Source organism: Nicotiana sylvestris, chromosome 2, assembly GCF_000393655.2.
Source record: "Nicotiana sylvestris chromosome 2, ASM39365v2, whole genome shotgun sequence".
NCBI lineage: Eukaryota > Viridiplantae > Streptophyta > Magnoliopsida > Solanales > Solanaceae > Nicotiana > Nicotiana sylvestris.
This window is the reverse complement of record NC_091058.1, coordinates 130,606,176-130,625,455: the sequence shown is the minus strand read 5'-3', so window position 1 is coordinate 130,625,455 and position 19,280 is coordinate 130,606,176. Positions and strand designations below refer to the sequence as shown.

At 38.6% G+C, this 19,280-nt stretch overlaps 1 protein-coding gene and 1 long non-coding RNA gene across 3 annotated transcripts; both read right to left on the bottom strand.

The window, feature by feature from the left end:
• Positions 1-76: 76 nt before the first annotated feature.
• LOC104237824 (uncharacterized) lies at positions 77-2,289 on the bottom strand. Of its 2 annotated transcripts, none has more exons than XM_009792051.2 (2): positions 2,011-2,289; positions 77-1,474 (listed from the first exon to the last, which is right to left on the bottom strand). In XM_009792051.2, the coding sequence occupies exon 2, from the start codon at positions 1,405-1,407 to the stop codon at positions 277-279; it is 1,131 nt and encodes a 376-aa protein (XP_009790353.1). In that variant the 5' UTR covers positions 1,408-1,474; positions 2,011-2,289; the 3' UTR covers positions 77-276. The 2 variants fall into 2 exon arrangements, with proteins under 2 accessions (XP_009790353.1, XP_009790354.1); XM_009792052.2 differs by having other exon boundaries at positions 77-1,450.
• A 12,729-nt stretch (positions 2,290-15,018) lies between these two features.
• On the bottom strand, positions 15,019-18,814 carry LOC104237823 (uncharacterized). The gene is made up of 2 exons (XR_713741.2): positions 18,267-18,814; positions 15,019-15,960 (listed from the first exon to the last, which is right to left on the bottom strand). It is a non-coding gene; the product is annotated as an uncharacterized lncRNA (long non-coding RNA).
• Between the last annotated feature and the right edge of the window lie 466 nt (positions 18,815-19,280).

Sequence of the window (19,280 nt, the reverse complement as noted above, 5' to 3'; positions counted from 1 at the left end):
CCCCCCCCAAAAAAAAAAAAAAACAAGAAAAAGAAGACATATGGTACTCTTGCTTCAACTTTCTTAAGGAATACACTGTTGCTTCAATTTTCTTTTCCTAGAACATCCTGAGATGTTGGATTTTATTCACTCTTTAAGAAATGGGTAAGAACTTAGAAACAGTAGCTGGAGAAACAGTGCCCAGCCATGTCAGAAAAGCTCATTATCTTCCATTACCATGAAATTAGTTCTATATGAATCACTATTTACAGGGATTAAGGAAATTATGTTTGTTAATCAAGAAACTATGAGTGCAGAAGGCTTATTCTCTTGTAGGGAAATTACAGTTTCAAAAGCACCAACCAAAGCTTTAACCTTGCTCTTCTTGCTTTCAACAAGCTTGCTTGCCGTCTCTTCAATCACATCATTGAGCAAAACCTGAGCATCTTTCTTCTCCTGCAAATCTTGATGCCTCAAAACAACTTTTCCTGATTTAGGATTGGTGCAGCTTTCATTGCCATCGATTACCTTCCCCCTCTTGAACTTCAGTTTCACAACTGAAGTATCATTATATTCGGAAACACCTGCCTTGCCCTTGCTCAAGATCTTTTTCTGACTTTTTCCTACAGTTTCTATGTCAGCTGTGGTTAATGCTTCACAAGATGTGTGCTCATCTTCCACGCAGTCAATCTCCTCTTCTTTTTCTTCATCATTAGATAACAAAGGAGAGTGTGGTTTGGACAAGGATTCGGGAAATGAAATTGATGGCAGTTGAAGTGACAACATTATGTTACCGTCCTGTTCAGGCTCTAAAAGGTTTTTCTCAGTTTCCAAATTGATAACATGCATGGTTTTCTTAGATACCTTTACAGCATTAAATTTGTTGGTTCCATCTTTCTGTATCTTGTTTTGGTTTTTCAGAGGAGCCGATGAACCAGCTTGGGACTTCAAATACTTAATTACAGATGCTTTTGGTACCATCTTTTCTTTTCTAAGACTAACATCACTGTTTCTTCTGCTTCTTGCAACTACGCCTTCTAGAGTCTTAGGCAAAGATGGTCGTTTCACCATTGTAAGTTTTATTGGCTCATCGGCAGGTGGTTTGTTAGTTCTTTTTGATAGAGGATACTTCGACTCTTCTTCAAAAGAATGTTTCCTTCCATATTTACACAAGTCGTGGCAAGAACCAGCTGAAGCCCTCAGATAATGAGGGAGAATATCTTGACCTTTCTCTACAGTTCCAGTAGATAGCCTTCTCGAAATACTTCCATCATTAGATGAATGGTTGCGATAGAATGGAAGAACTTTGTGCTCGTTAGTCGAAATTCTTGGTTTCCCTCTGCTGATATTATCTGGTTTTCTTCCAGCCGAGCCTTCTTTAAAATGAGTTACCGAGCTCACTGGTAAATTGGTCTTATCCTCGATCATCAGGCACAACGAATTATGATAGGATGTTTAAAATTTCAAAACTCTGTAAGCATGAAAAGGAAAACACCTGAAGATTATATCGATTAGATTAGTAGTAAAGAGGGCATGACTTTCCAAAAGTTAAACACAGCAATAAAATGCAGATGAATTGATTCCAATCATGGTAAACCTTTGAGTTTCAAACTCCCAAAAACACCTTTTCATTATTTTTGTAAAACTGGCAGAGGAAATCAAAAACTAGGACGAGAACACACCACCAAATGCTCTTTTGAGATCCAAGGTTTCTAGTATGCATTCTCAGAGGTAACAAAGAATGTATAAAAAATTTGGAGTAATTCTGAGTCAGCAATTCTAACAAAATTAAAATAAAGCAAGCAATCATTCTACGTTTATAATAACAAGTACTCCTTATTCCTAAACTATTTTGGACTCATTTCATTCCATGACTGCTAAATAATTTGTGTTTTAAAGCAGAACCAGTACATGATTACATGCAACAAGTTATCCAAAACGTTAAAAACAAGGAAAACAAAAAAAAATTGCTTCTTCACTGATGAAATAACTAAATTACAACTTGAAAAATAAAAAAATTTAAGTACATACCTGGTGTTTTTGCTCTCCCCAGAATTCCTATCAGTCAGCAGGGCTTTCTGAAAGCTCCATTTGAAGCAGGTGACACGGTCGAAGCACGCCCGTCCAGTGTAATAAGGGAGGGGACTTGGGAATAGAATTACACAAAACAATGTAGAATGAAGGTGATTAAAACAAATAGCTACAAGCCTAGGGAAAAAATATTTCATATACAAAACACATATCAAAGGCAACCGATATTCTTAGCAAACCCATATCAGAACCCATGGAATAATTCATAATCGGGTTCTCTTTTCCGTTTCTTAACAGTGTCTCCAAAAAAAAAAAAAAAAAAAAAAAAACTTTAAACAAAGAAGAGAAAGATAGAAAAATCCTACTTTTTTTTTTTTTTTTTAATTTTAATAATATCAGCAGAGATCGTGCAAGCAACGTCTTTAGTCTAAAAGGTGAGAAATTGTGAAGAGTGGAGTACTCAAACTGGAAAAGAAAGAGTTAAATATCTTGTCAATGTATAAACAATCTGAATTAGATTTCATTTCGCTAACTAGATGGGAATTTTGGGTTTGGAGAAATGGCTGAAATCAGTCTTTAATTAGCAGAATCTGTGTAGGACTCTACGGAGAGGGAGGTTCGCAATTCAAAATTTGACATGAAATAACACCATCTTAAAAGTAGGCATTAAATTATGCGGAAAAAAATTGGTATTAAATATAATTGACGTTTTGAAGTATTCGAGATGATTTGAAAATAATAATAATAATTGAAGTTGAAAAGTAAAAATAAAAAAAGTTTTGAAAGTTGAAATGGTATTTATTAGAGGGGATTCCAAAAAGATGGGTTCACACTTACAAAGATGTCACTTTAGGATTTATATTTGACGGCTTCAACCATTAAGTTTTTACGAGGTAATTGACCTTGGCTTTTTATAATATTAAATTTAAGAAAATGTCTTTTTAGATTTTTTATGTGCAAAGCAGATCTCATGTGTAAAAAAAAAAAAGATGAGTCATAAAACTAAAAACAAGTTGTAATGAGCTACAAAATCATTTGACTGATAGTTTTACCATGAATCCATTACCATTTATAAATCATAAGTTAAAATTAAATTTTGTCTTACAATTTTAATGTTATTTAACATATATACCTATATATACTCCATATTGGAAATGCTGAGATCATTGAATCATGCTAACATTGTTTACTGATATCAGTTTTAATTACATAAAATTTTGCAATGACAAAGGGAGATCAAGGATTTTAATGCGCTAGATTTGAAGATTTTGAATGAATAAATTAAATTATAAAAAAAATACTTAACTAAAACACAAGAAGAGACACTAGATATGCCTACAAACTCAGAATTAAATTTTTAACTTCACTCATAAATGTGCACCCAATAGTCATTGAACCATAAGACCCTTTGAGCTTGGGTGCACAAATGTATATTTAAGCATTTTTTTTGAAATATAATATTATTTTATATGGCATACAAAAAAAAAAGCATGGGTTCACGTGACCGATGCTCCAACACATAGATACGTACTGTTTATATAATGATTTTATTTGGACAAAAAATTGTGAAACCAGAATATTTATGAATAAAAAAATACTTCATCCGGTCCAAAATAAGCGATTTTTTAGCTATTTTTATACGGATTAAGAAATTCACTTTTTAATATTAATTAGCAATAAAATTGACCATATTAACCTTTACTATCTCTTTACATCAACACTCCTAACACATACTCTAATACTATTTACTCCAAGGGCAATGTAGGAAAAAAATAATTAATTCATTCTTGAAATCTGAAAAAATCACTTATGTTGGACCACAAAAAAAGGTTAAAAAATTACTTATTTTGGACCGGAGGGAGTACTATTTACTTGAAATACACTATTAAACCATACTCCCTCCGGTCCACAATAAGTGACCAATTTGCTTTGGGCACACCCATTAAGAAAATACTAAATTCTAGACGAAAATAGTTAATGTGATTAAACTACCCTTCATTGAATATTGTTCCATAGTTATAGTAGCACTTACTTCTTTTAAACCATACTCCCTCCGGTCCACAATAAGTGACCAATTTGCTTTGGACATACCCATTAAGAAAATACTAAATTCTAGACGAAAATAGTTAATGTGACTAAACTACCCTTCATTGAATATTGTTCCATAGTTATAGTAGCACTTACTTCTCTTTTCAAATGTGAGGAATAAATGACTTTTTTAGGAATACGTATATAAGGATAATTTTGGAAAGGGAGATGCTAAACGACCACACTGGCGTGACCCAACTTTGGCCACACCAGTGAAAATACATAAATGACCCTCTAACTAATTAGCCTACATTTTTCCCTCCAAAACCCAAAATTAAATTCCAAGTCTTGAAGTATGCGAAAATTAAATGTTGTGTATTTCCCTTATATTTATGTGTATTTTATACAAATTATACGTTTTTTAATTTTTAACAAATTATTGTATTTTCTTAAAAACAAATACGGTATACGATTTTGTATACTTCCTCCTTACCAAACCTTAAACCAGCGGACACTTTCCTCCTTACCTATCCCTAAACCAGCTGACACGTTCTCCTTCTCTAAATGGATTCAAACCAAGAAAATTTGGCGGCGCAACAAAATATGAATCCAAATGAACATAACACAAATACAACAACCATGAATATCAACCAAGATAATAGGTTTGATCGAGTTAGGGACGAGTTGTACAGATCTTTAGGGATGGCATCGGACGATAGTTTGTTGAATAAATATGAATGGGTCGATGTTGATTCTCACGGCAGTTTCAACAATACTGTGAACTTAGATGATGATGATGAAGAAGCCGATGATTTTGTGCACTTAGATAGTGATGATCAAGAAGCCGATGGAGAATATCACGGAGAAGCTAACGATGATGAGGAGCAGGTTTTAGGAAATGAGTTAGAGTTATGTGATGTTGATCGGGAAATGGAGAATGAATTCACTGAAGAGGATGTGGTTGTAGGTCCAATCTCTGGAATGAGATTTAGAGATAAAGATACTTTGTTTGCATTCTACAAAGAACATGCACGACTGAGAGGATTCTCCGTCATCAAAAGAAATTCCAACAAGAAGGGTGGTGACACTGCCAGGTATATAACCTACTGTTATGATAGGACTAGGATTCGCAGAATCAAGTTTACCACCAAGAGTAACAATTGTAAAGCTAGGCTAGCTGTTGTTTTGGAAGATTCTGGTTGTTGGCGCGTCTCTAAGGTCATTCACGATCACAATCATGATTTGCTCCCATCCGTATCGCGCTTGATGGCTGGACATAGGTCTGTTTTTGATTCTTTGAAGAGGGATCTTGTAGCTCACGATCGATCTGGCATTAGACCCTCCAAGAATATTAGACTTGCTGAGGTTCAATGTTGTGGACCGCAAAATTTGGGTTGCACTCCAAAGGGTTGTAAAAATTATATTTTGAAGAGTAAGGATTTGAAATGCAAGAAGGGGACGCACAGTCGCTGCTCAACTTTTTTCGTGAAATCCAGGTGAAGGATAAAGAGATTTTCTATTCAATCGACGTTGAAAATATTGGTAGGCTGCGAAATATGGTATGAGTGCATTCACACTGTAAGGCAACATATGAGAAATTCCACAATGCGATATGCTTTGATACAACGTACCTTGTGAATCGATATAATATGCCATGTGCTTCATTTGTTGGCATCAATCACCATAGACAGTCCATCTTACTAGGATGTGCTCTCAAGTCTCATGAAGATATCGATAGTTACAAATTAGTTTTTAGAACTAGGCTTGATGATGTGATGACCCAACCAGTCGTCTCATAAATTACCGTCCGGTTTCCCCATTTCAGCTTCTTTATGCTTCGTTATCCGTGTTTTTGTGGTATCGGGTTGGTCGGATCGAGTCCGGAATGAGTTTGGTGAATTTTGAGACACTTAGTCTCTTTTAAGAAGACTTAAGTTGGAAAAGTCAATCGGATATTGACTTATGTGTTAGAAGGCTCGGAAGTGAGTTATGATGGTCCGGTTAGCTTCGGGAGGTGATTTGTGACTTAGGAGCGCGATCAGAATGGGTTTTGGAGTTGTAGACAAGATTTAGGCTTAAATTGGCAAAGCTGATATTTTGGCGATTTTCGGTTGATAGGCGAGATTTTGATATAGGGGTCGGAATGGAATTCTGAGAGACAATAGCTTCGTTGTGTCATTTGGGATGTGTGCGCAAAATTTCAGGTCATTCGGACGAGATTTGATAGACTTTTTGATCGAAAGCAAAATTTAAGAGTTTTTGGAGTTCTTATACTTGAACCCTATGTTTAATTGGTGATTTAATGTTGTTGTGAGCGTTCCGAAGTTTTGAACAAGTTTGAACGATGTCATGGGATGTGTTGGTACACTTGGTTTGAAGTTCCGGGGGGTTCCGGGTAGGTTTCGGGATGTTTTAGGCCGAAAATCATAACTGTAGCAGGTCCAGAAGGGTTGCAGGCCTCGGAACCCACCAGCGCGGTCCGCACAAAATGAAGTGCGGCTGCGGTAGGTGCTGTGCGGACAACACAAAATGCAGTGCGGCCGCGGTGGGAAATATTTCACTGGTCCTATTTCGGAAGCTCATACCTTTTGATTTGCAAAATTTTTTGAGATGATTCAAAAATGAAAGTTGTAGCCCTTCGTGTCTAGTTTCCAGAAAGGAAAAGATATCGCAATTTGGACATTTGTAGCGAAAGTTATGGCCAAAATACTAAAGCCTATCACTATAGATGAAAACCTATGCGGCCGCAGTCGTTTTTGTGCGGGCCGCACTGGTTTTGTGCGGACCGCGGTCGTTTTTGTGCGGTCCGCAGAGGTGAAAATAGTGGGATACTCTATAAATATGAGGTTTTGGGTTTTATTTAATATTTTGACCTAGAGAGCTCGGATTTTGGTGATTTTTCGAAGGTTTTTCAAGAAATTCATCGGGGTAAGTGATTCTAACTCAGATTTGGCTAGAATACATGAATCTATCATTGAATTCATCATTTAATTCGTGATTTGGGATGGAATTTGGCAAGAAAAGTTGTGGAATCTTCCAAAAATATAAAATGATGATTTGAAAGACCAAATGGTACCGGAATTGGATAATTTTGGTATGGTTAGACTAGTGAGGGTATGAGGATTTTGAAAATGTAAATTTTACCCGATTCCAAGACATGGGCCCGGGGCTCGGGTTTTGGTAAGTTCGGGAATCGTGCCATTTGTTGATTATTTTCGCTTGGGCTTTGTTCCCTTAGCATATTGTGACATATTCGTTCTGATTTTAGATAGATTCGATGAGCGTGGAGGCCGATTCGAGGGGCAAAGGCATCGCGAGTTAGAGATTTAGCCGGTTCGAGGTGAGTAATGATTGTAAATGATGCTCTGAGGATTTGAAACCCCGGATTTGCACATCGTTGTGCTATATTGAGGTGAGACACACGCTTGATGACGAGCGTGGGGTCGTGCACTATTGGGGATTGTGACTTGGTCCGTTCCGATTGATGATTTTACCGCGCATTTGACTGAAACTTATTTGCTATCATCATGATTTGGGCTGATTGCCATATTTGGGCTTTATGCCGACTATTTGAACCCTTCGGGGATTTTTATTACTATTTCCTCATTGTTTTGACTTATTACTTGAATTCAGTCATGTTATTTTCCACTGTTTTACTACTCAGCCATTTTACTCAGTTTTGAGACTTAAATGATATTTTTAAATGAAGTTTTGAGCTGAGAAATACTGTTTTACTATTGCCCGAGGGGCTTGTGATGATTTTTGGACTGAGTAAGGCCGAGGGCCTAGTTGTGAGGATACATTGATACTGATATGAAGCCGAAGGCCTGTGATACATAAATATGCAACGAGGTGGCTTGATTGATATGAGGCCGAGGGCCTAGATTTGATGCCACGAGATGACTTGATATTGCATTTGGGCCGTAAGGGGCCCCTCCCGGAGTCTGTATACCCCCAGTGAGCGCGGGTACCTATTGTGATATGAGATTGAGCCCGAGGGGCTGGTACTGTTCTGAGCTAATGCCCGAGGGGCGGATTTGTTGATACTGTGCCCGAGGGGCAAATTTCTATTTGTTTACTACCTGTCAATTACTTGTTCTACTTGTTAAGAAAGGGATTTTCACTTGAATTTTCACTGTTTTACTGTTTTAAGTGATTTTACTGCTTTAGTATGGAATGCCTTGTGTTTTACGTGATTTCTTACTTTCAGTCATTATTTATATTCGTTACTCACTGGGTCAGAGTACTCACATTACTCCTTGCACCATGTGTGCAGATTCAGGCGTTGTTGGTTCCACTCTTGAGTGCTGATTCCTCTAGTTCCAAGCGGCTTTCAGGGATTACGAGGTAGCTGTTGACGTCTGCAGCCCCGTGTCTCCATTATCTTGTCATCTCTATTCCTATTGAGGACTGTACTAGTTATGAGATCTAGCAGACTTGTATTATGACTCGTAGATGCTCATGACTTGTGACACCCCGGTTAGGGCTGTGTCGGGCTAGATTTCTGCATTGTTATCTATATTTCTGCTATTTAGATTATTTAAACCATGTTTAGACTATAATTGTGTTGATTAACTGTGTAAAAGGTGATTTTGGGTCAGATTGGCTGGCCTTTTCTTTACGAGAGGTGCCATCACGACCGGGTTCGGGGTTAGGGTCGTGACAAGTTGGTATTAGAGCCTAGGTTACATAGGTCTCACGAGTCATGAGTAGGTTTAGCAGAGTCTCGCGGATCGGTATGGAGACGTCTGTATTTATCCTCGGGAGTCTGCAGAACCTTTAGGGAAAAAAAACTTTACATTCTTGAATTCTTATCGTGCGTCCTTGGTTCAGCTTGAAAAGTAACTCTTTGAATTCCTTCCACGCGTTCGTATGCGCGCATGAGTGCTCAGTATCAGATGTGCATCGATGGCTTATGATTCCCCGATCGAGGGGCGAAACGTGATCTCTGTGAGTTGATGTTGGACCAGTCTGGTGGACTTGAGGCAGGATCTTTGCCTATAGCTTGAGCACCGAGGTGCTGATTATGTAAGAAAGTGTCTTCGAACTGATATGTTTGGTAGTGTCCCTATTAGTGGAAGTGGCGGTTGCATGGCTATGTGATGAGTATGTTGTGATTGCGAGATGTATTCTTATGAATTGGAAGCGACGAGGAGGGTCTGCTGGAGGATAGAAGAACTATTAGGTGCTTGATTTTCATCTTGATTTGAGGTATAATCCCGAGTTATGGGTGTGCGAAGAGTCTTTTCATGTGTCCTAGTTGGGAGTGAAGTAAATTTCATGTTGCGGTATGAGTTTAGACTCAGGAAGGCTAAGCGATTGCGTAATGTTTGTGATGGTGGAAGGTATACAGAAATGTTAGTTGAAGACAAGGCAGGCGGGTTATCTTCTGCGAAGTTTTCCGAGGTTGTGTGATCCTTATGTGTCTTTTAGAAGGTCTCATTTACAAGTGAAATATAAGTGTTGAAATTTGAATTTTGAGTCGCTTAAGAGAGTAGGCTTGACTGTTGCAAGGATGAATGCGAGATTTGCAGAAGATTCAAGGTACCAGATGGTCTGTGTTTCACGAGCTTATAAAGGTTTGAGTTTAATCTCACTATGGTATTGTGGAAGCAATAGAGTATATGCGTTATGAGTTATTGTGTGTGTTTTGGTCTACGACTCCGAGCTAAGTGGGGGAGTCTGCTATTGATTAAGCGATTGCATGGTTATGTGCTATGTTGGTTCTGGTTTGAGATGTTCGGGTGAATTAGTTATGGCCTACGGAGGTTGAGACCGAGGATGGCTCGGGTAAAGAAATTTTTTGAAGAAGATTATATTATGCTTCATAGGTGTGTAAGAATCACGGGATGTCTTGAGTTGCTATTGGCAAGAATGCTCGGTGCATAGAGCAGGAAGTTTATTGGTTATATTGGGATGAGGTTACATTCTGCAGTGTCAGAGTGCCAATAAGGAACGGGTTGTTCGGTTCATTTGATCAGACTAATTGCAGTTTGAATAGAGTGAATGACTCTCGAGAATGGTTCTAATGTGTTCAAGATTCTACATGTAACAATTGGGTATTTTAAAGTTGTATATGTGGTTAGGAACTGAGTTTTCATTTGGAAGATGTCAAGACTTGTGGTACTTTCTACATTAACTATAGGATTCTATATATCAGTATTAGGAAGGTAATGGTTCCATATTCGTATGAAGTCCTTTCGGGGTAGGTATTATGAACGTGGTGCTTTTGGAAATATTTAAGAGAGTACTCAGCAGCTTATGAGCCTTAGATAGTATGGTTTTATGCTTGGGTCTCGTGTGGTAAGTCTGGGTTGAGGAATTGTGGTGCTACAACAAGAAGGGATATCAAGTTAAATGTAAATTAGAAAGAAACTTGGATAGATGGGATAGCTGGGTAGTAGGCCGGATCGGTATGGTAAGGATATGATTAGTTCCTTGGGTATGTACGGGGTAATGAGTTCCTATAGGTATTTCGCGGCAATGCTCTTAGGTTTTGATGGCTTGCATAGATTGGTCGAGTTAGAAGGATTCAGTCCTGGCAGGTCTGGTTTGTGCAAGGGGAACTCGGAGAGTTCTTTATGGTTTCTACCTCGGTTAGAGTTGTATATTTTCTATGGGAATGAGGAGCATGGGATGCATAGTGATTTCTTTCTATATGGGATTAATGGAAAGTTCTTGACTAGTAGAGTACGTAGATGTTTGTAGCTCGGACGAGAGATGAAGTTCTCATGTTATCCTAGGATGGTATGGTATATGCGGTATGTGTGGAGGATTGAGATTTGCGTGTGTAAGGTTACAGTTCAGTTTTGAACGGAAAGTCATAAAATTCTTAGGCAGCACAGGCAGTTTCAGATGATTAGAGAAATGAGCTTCAGATGATTAGGGGGATGATCTCCAGATGATTAAGAAAATGGTATTGCTAAATGGGAGTGATTTGACGAGGGTATATGTTTCAAAAAAGGCAATGTGATTAAGTTAAGGGTACTTCGGTAGAATTGCGGTGCTTTCTTGTTAGATCGACTGTTGATATTCGAGTTTGCTTGGTGACACAGGGGAATTTTAGAGTATCTTTCGTGGAATGATTGGGTGTTTGAGGTGCGGTATGCATTCAAACGGCAGAGTTAAAGGTGTGGAAGGAGTAGCTTCACCTTGATAAGGAGTTCGTTGGCAGGCCAATGTGGATGCGTGTTCTAACTTGAGTGGGCTTGGTTGGCTCCGAATTGTATTATTGAGAGAGGTATTGATTCGTCGGTTATTGAAGCTTATTAGTAATCCGGGTAGGCCTATGAGTTACCTTTCCGTGTTGCGAGGCGTTAGGATTTGTTGGTTATCGGCACATGTGGTGCGGTGTTATTGGGGTCTCTCAGCAGGATTCGAGCGGGAGGAGTATTGGATATTGCTTGGCGGATGGCGCATCTGTTATGCCCTTTCGAGTTGTGCGGTGTTATGTACTTGATTTACTGTGGTTATGATGATTTACTTTGATTCTAGACATCAATTGCGCGTGGTCGTCAATTTCGAACAGAGTGACTTGAGGTGTTCCATGTGGAGTAGTGTTTGCATAAGATCGCGCATTGCAGCGAATATATGTGGAGGTATGACCTTTCAGGTTAGATTCGTGTGTTCTATTCCTATGATGTGAGATGAGTTCTCAGCCTTGTGTTGTGGTGGTACTGCTGAGCTTGAGGTACAACTCTTTCATTTGAGTCATTTTCATGATTTGAGTACGTTCGGATCGTTGCTTATTGGTGCGCGTATTATGCAAGTTGTGGCTTAGGCCTATATTGATGTGTAATGTCACCAGAGTGGTGTGTTGGATTAGAGGAGATCGTTGGGATCATTAATGAATACGAACAGATTCAATTTTAGCATGTTGGAAGGATAATATCGAGGTTCGGCTCGGAAATTTGCTATGGCATTTGCCAAAAGAGAAGTGGCTTCATGAATGGTTGATCTGAGAAATAGTTATGGTTTATTGCATGTTTTATTTATCGTTGGCAGTATATGAAAGTGTTGGAATGAGACTTTAGTTGATAAGAGGTTTTCTACCGGTATTCGGTTGTTGTGGTAGCTGCTGTGAATAGAAGTTATCGCTACGAGCATTTGAGTTACGTGGTTTATCATGTAATTGCACCTGAGGTTGCAGGTATGGGTTATTACAGCTGGTTCGGGCTTATTCTGAATATAGATGTGAAATTCTGATCTTGTGGATGATTTCAGAGGTGGAAATGGGGTTCTAAGGTTTATGGGCTAGGTTGGATTGTGAAATTTTAGTTGCATTATGTTATCGGACCTGTATGAGATAGGGTGACGTGGTATCACCCCCGGGTATATGCATAGTAAAGTTATTCAGCAATTTGTTGGCTTCTGGAACAACTCTGGGCACGTTTGAGGACGAACATTTGTTTAAGTTGGGGAGGATGTGACGACCGGGCCAGTCGTCTCATGAGTTACCGCTCCGTTTCACCCATTTTAGCTTCTTTATCCTTCGTTATCCGTGTTTTTGTGGTATTGGGTTGGTCGGATCGAGTCCGGAATGAGTTTGGTGAAGTTTGAGACACTTAGTCTCTTTTAAGAAGGCTTAAGTTAGAAAAGTCAACCGGATATTGACTTATGTGTTAGAAGGCTCGGAAGTGAGTTTCGATGATTTGGTTAGCTTCGAGAGGTGATTTGTAACTTAGGAGCGCGATTGGAATGGGTTTTGGATTTGTAGAGAAGATTTAGGCTTAAATTGGCAAAGTTGATATTTTGGCGATTTCCGGTTGATAGGCGAGATTTTGATATAGGGGTCGGAATGGAATTCTGAGAATGATAGTAGCTTCGTTGTATCATTTGGGATGTGTGTGCAAAATTTCAGGTCATTCAGACGAGATTTGATAGACTTTTTGATCGAAAGCATAATTTAAGAGTTCTTGGAGTTCTTAGGCTTGAATCCTATGTTAAATTGGTGATTTAATGTTGTTGTGAGCGTTCCGAAGTTTTGAACAAGTTTGAACGATGTCATGGGATGTGTTGGTACAATTGGTTTGAAGTTCCGGGATGTTTTAGGCCGAAAATCATAGCTGTAGCAGGTCCAGAAGGGTTGCAGGCTTCGGAACCCACCAGCGCGGTCCGCACAAAATGAAGTACGGTTGTGGTAGGTGCTGTGCGGACCGCACAAAATGCAGTGCGGCCGCGGTGGGGAACATTTCACTGGTCCTACTTCGGAAGCTCATATCTTTTGATTTACAAGGCATTTTTAGATGATTCAAAAACAAAAGTTATAGCCCTTCGTGTCTAGTTTCCATAAAGGAAACGATATCATAATTTGGACCTCTGCAACGAAAGTTATGGCCAAAATACTAAAGCCTGTCACTGCAGATGAAAACCTATGGGGCCGCAGTCATTTTTGTGCGGACCGCACTAGTTTTATGCGGACCACGGTCGTTTTTGTGCGGTTCGCAGAGGTGGAAATCTGTGGGGTACTCTATAAATACGAGGTTTTGGGTTTTATTTAATATTTTGACCTAGAGAGCTCGGATTTTGGCGATTTTTTGAAGGTTTGTCAATAAATTCATCGGGGTAAGTGATTCTAACTCAGATTTGGCTAGAATACACGAATCTATAATTGAATTCATCATTTAATTCGTGATTTGGGATGGAATTTGGGAAGAAAAGTTGTGGAATCTTCCAAAAATATAAAATAACTATTTGAAGGACCAAATGGTACCAGAATTGGATAATTTTAGCATGGTTAGACTCGTGAGGGTACGAGGATTCTGAAAATGTAAATCTTACCAGATTCCGAGACGTGGGCCCGGAGCTTGGATTTTGGTAATTTCGGGAATCGTGCCCTTTGTTGATTGTTTTTGCTTGGGCTTTGTTCCCTTAGCATATTGTAACGTATTCGTTCTGATTTTGGATAGATTCGACGTGCGTGGAGGCCGATTCGAGGGGCAAAGGCATCGTGAGTTAGAGATTTAGCCGGTTCGAGTGAGTAATGATTGTAAATGATGCTCTGAGGGTTTGAAACCCCAGATTTGCACATCGTAGTGCTATATTGAGGTGAGACACACACTTGATGATGAGCGTGGAGTTGTGCACTATTGGGGATTGTGACTTGGTCCGTCCCGATTGATGATTTTAACGCGTATTTAATTGAAACTTATTTGCTATCATCATGATTTGGGCTTATTGCCATATTTGGGGTTTGTGCCGACTATTTGAACCCTTCGGGAATTTTTATTACTATTTCCTCATTGTTTTGACTTACTACTTGAACTCAGTCATGTTATTTTCCACTGTTTTACTACTCAGCCATTTTACACAGTTTTGAGACTTAAATGATATTTTTAAATGATGTTTTGGGCTGAGAAATACTGTTTTACTATTGCCCGAGGGGCTTGTGATGATTTTTGGACTAAGTAAGGCTGAGGGCCTATTTGTGAGGATATATTGATACTGATATGAGGCCGAGGGCCTGAGATACATAAATATGCCACGAGGTGGCTTGATTGATATGAGGCCGAGGGCCTAGATTTGATGCCACGAGATGGCTTGATATTGCGCTTGGGCCGTAAGGGGCCCCTCCCGGAGTCTGTACACCCCCAGTGAGCGCGGGTACCCATTGTGATGTGAGATTGAGCCCGAGGGGCTGGTATTGTTCTGAGATTTGAGCCTGAGGGGCTGATACTGTTCTGAGATGTTGCCCGAGGGGCGGATTTGTTGATACTGTGCCCGAGGGGAAAATTTCTATTTGTTTACTTACTATAGACATGTGATTTTTGACCCTCCCCAAGATTTTTTATATTTTAGCGTAAAATATTTAATTTAGGCCTAATATAACTATTTTAATTAAGTTTGACTCTATTACTTTATTTCATTACAAGAAAAATGAAAATTACAAAAAATATTCTATTAATGTTTTGTAGTCATTTTTAATATTGAAAAATACCAAAAAATAATTTATTTTAAAGGTGAGTCTTATTTTAAGAGCTATTTTACTTAAGTAGGACTAATTAATAATTGAGATCGTATTTTTAGTCTTGTTCGCGGAGAAAAGATAGAACTTGGGCTCGAGCAACTCATTTTTAGGCCATAATTTTCAAGCCCATAATTCCTAGGATCATACCCCTTAATCTAAAATCCTACCAAAAAACCTAGACCTATATACACACAACCATGAGCCGTGAAAAAGGGATCGGGGGAAGCTATCAGCGAAAGGAGACACATTTTTAGGAGATCAGCCAAAAAATACACAAAAACCTAACGCTAGAGAGATAAGGAGGAAAACATCTTCCAGCCGTTTCTTACATACTGAAGCTTGGTCATCTTCTTTGAGCTGCAACCAACGACCCTTTTCCTTCATCTTCCTTAACATAAACACAAGAGAACCCTAAGAAAAGAAGCAGCAGCAGCCGCGTCTAGACACCCTAAGGCCTTAGCATATCATTCTTCTCCACAGCAGCTCTGCCAGCTGCTCACCACCACTAGCTGTTGATAATGACCTGCATTAGATAAACAAACTTGAATCACCGCCAGCTGCAATTCCCTCGGAGCCGCATGTAGATCCACACGATGGGCTCTCTGTCACAAAGGAGACTCACATTTTCCGTTACTGCTCCACACGGAATCTCTGGAAGACAACGAATCTCTGGCCGTTACTGCTCCTGAAATCGCCTCTCATTTTCCGTTTGATGAGCAAGTATAAAAGTCTGTTATAACACCACCACAACCAGCTGTAAAACCAGCCCTAAGAATATGAAAATAGTAGCTCAAACTGCAGCTCGTCGCCGTGGAAAAAGCGGCGTGTGCGTGTGACTTTCTGATTCTCGCGGACTTTCAGATCCGGCTATTTTTTTAACTTTCCGGCGAGCTTCGAGGTAGCCGGAGGTAGCTGTCTGAGGTCCCTGTTCCGTCGTTCGTCCAAGGTTTTCGGTCCTAGATATTTTCAGATTCAAAGAGCTTAGCTATCGAGGTCCATTTCTTACTTTGAATTTTAAAAAAAAATCTCTGTGTTCTTGTTTCTTTGATAACTATGGCTGCCATATGATTGCTCATGCCCAGTTTTGATTTGTTTGTGCCTAGTTTGAATCCGACGTTTTATTTGAAACAAGAATGAATTAGTTAGCTGATTTTGATTTAGATAATATAGAAATCTACGTGTGCTTTGATTTGGTGTTCTGATGTATTCTCACAGTATGATCGTTTGGGAATCAAGTGGCTCTTATCGTGAATATAAAGTGATCTAATAGTGAAAATTGTTGATTGATTTGGAACGTAGTTACTCAACTCTCATTTACTTTATTCAGTACTCATGAAGCAAAGTAGTATATGTTTTATTGTATTTCTCTTCCTGCTTGTTTCCCTTTCAACAGCACCTTCCCGTTTCTTATCAACCAGTGAAGGTAATTAGCTGAATTAATGCTTATATTATCGCAGTCCGTACAAATGTATCTTATTTTAATTGAGTACATTTAACATCTATTTGATTAATTTTTTTTTTTTGTAGTGAAAGAGGAGGTAAACCATCTGTCCCTGTGTGTCAATAATTATAATGCAACTTATTCTACTCTATGATTCCTTGGTAGTCATGATAAGTAAATCTAAATTCGGGGCGCATTTCATGTGACCCGGTTCTAATTGCAGCAAGGTTAAACAGAAGGTGTCGTGAATCAAGGGCGCATTTTTATGTGACGTGGCTTGCGACATATTTTAAATAACCTTGAAATCTTCCTAAAAATGAATAGAAATGGCTTAAAAGTTAAAACGCACATAGGTTTAAACATGTAGTAAAATCAGATAATTAAGCCAAATACAATAGTTGAGCGACCGTGCTAGAACCACGGAACCCGGGAATGCCTAACACCTTCTCCCGGGTTAACAGAATTCCTTACTCGGATTTCTGGTTCGCGGACTGTTAACAGAGTCATATTTTCCTCGATTCGAGATTCAACCGGTAACTTGGGACACCATTAATCTCCAAAGTGGTGACTCTGAATTTTTAAATAAATAAATCCCGTTTCGATTGTCCTTTAATTGGAAAAACTCCCTTTACCTTATACACTCTCCCGTCGGGAATGTAGGTAGAAAAAAGGAGGTGTGACAGCTCTGGCGACTCTGCTGTCACACCTCCTTTTTCACCTACACCCCCGGAAGGGTGTAAATAAAGAGAGTTTTTCCAATTAAAGCACAATCGAAACGAGATTTATTGTTTATATTCAGAGTCGCCATTTGGGAAATTTATGGTGTCCCAAGTCACCGGTTTACAGTCCGCGAACCAGAAATCTGAGTAAGGAATTCTGTTAACCCGGGAGAAGGTGTTAGACATTCCCGATTTCCGTGGTTCTAGCACGGTCGCTCAACTATTATTTTTGGCTCAATTATCTGATTTTAAAACACTTTTAAACCTATGTGCACTTTTAACTTTAAAACCGCTTTTATTTATTTAAGGAATTATTCCAAGGTTATTTAAAACATATCGCAAGCCACACTACATGAAATGCACCCGTGGTTCACGACACGTTCTATTTAACCTTGTCGAAAATTAGAACCAGGCCACATGAAATGTACCCCGGGTTGTTAACACATTTTGACTTCGTTGAGATTTTGATTTGGGTCACATAAATGTGCACCCGAGTTTGGGAAGGTAATGTTATTAAATACGCGCCTAAAGCAGCTACGCGTTTGCACTTTGCGAGGGCCATGAAATTTGCTAAATGGCATGCCTCAGAGTCTAAGGATAAAAAAAAAAAATTAATTAATGAGGACCGTGCATTTTATAAATTTTATTTGGCACGACACGCCTCAATTCCAATTCTAAAGAGGATTCAAGCCAAATTCTCGAGGGCCATAGATACGTCTTACTTAACAGCTTCAAACCAATCCAAATATAATCAACCATCTCCCAAAATACAATTAACTACATAAACTTACTGCCATATTTAAAAAAAAAAAACAAAAGTCAACACATCAACTCAACAATTGTATCATGCGTACAACTTAGTTCAATGCAGCAAAATTAGCGTGAATTCATCCAAAGGATTTCAAAGCAGCAGTACGTATTTTCAGGAAAGCAGAAAATGAACTAAGACGTCCAACAAGGATAAAATAACAATTTAAAAGGAACTAATCCAAAAATATTAAACAAAATGACAAGGAAACCAAACAATACAGATTCAAACTTACTGAAATAGAAAGTAATCTATTGATTAATAAAGAAAGAAAAGAGATGGAAAGTGACGGACCTCAACAATTAACTCATTAGTATTAACGAGAATTCAGTTATGGCAAATTTCGACGAACTAAATCTGACAAAAAATGCAACAACAGCAAGAGTTTGATCCGTGAACCATGAAAATAACCTCGAACGGCACCTCGACGCACCGGACCTTGACGGACTCAGAAACTACACCGACGACCTCGAACGAACCTCAAATTAGTTGAACCTCATCTTTGAAACCCAAAAATCCGGAATTTCTGTCCGGAATTTGTCTAAAAAACTCGAGACTCAAAAGCAGCAGAATTTTTTTGTGAGTTTTTTTTTCTTCTTATTTTTCGCTTGAGAACGCGAGTGTGTGTGTGCGTGTTCTCCAGTGAGTCTTGAGGAAATGGAAGAAGAAGGGGTCGCTGCTCATTCAAACGTTGAAGCCCAAGATAAGCGCTAGAGGGGGGGCCCTTATGAGAAAAAACGGCGCTGCAGCCTCTTTTTTAGAGTGTATTTTTTTTGCGTGTTTTTGTATGTATTTTCGTCTCCTTTTTCTGTAGTTTTCGTCCGTCTGTTTGTGTAGTTTGTTTTCCTTTTTTATGTAGACAAATGGTTTTATAGAGTGTGTGGGGTAGGGTGTTATGTGGGGGAGTAGTTTTGGGGGAAGGTTTTATGTGGGGGAAAATTTTGGGGGGAAGTATTTTTGTGGGGAAGTCTCATATGGGGAGAAGTGTTTTGGGGGAAAATATTTTTGGGGAAGGCTCTTCAAATTTTATTCCCAATTCCTTTTTATCTTCTTTTCTTTTTTTTTATTTAAAAACCTAAATTATCTAAAATTATACTAATTATGAAAATTATAAAATCTACTTAATCCTAAAAAGAAAAATCAATAAAAGTAAAAGGTGTAGAAATGAAATATTTTTTGTGATTTTTAATTTTTATGAAAACCAAATGACTTCCGATAAAATCTAAGTGCCATGCAAGATATTTTTTGGTATTTATTATTTTGATTATAAAATATTAAATTGCATGAAATGCGACTAAATAAAGAAAA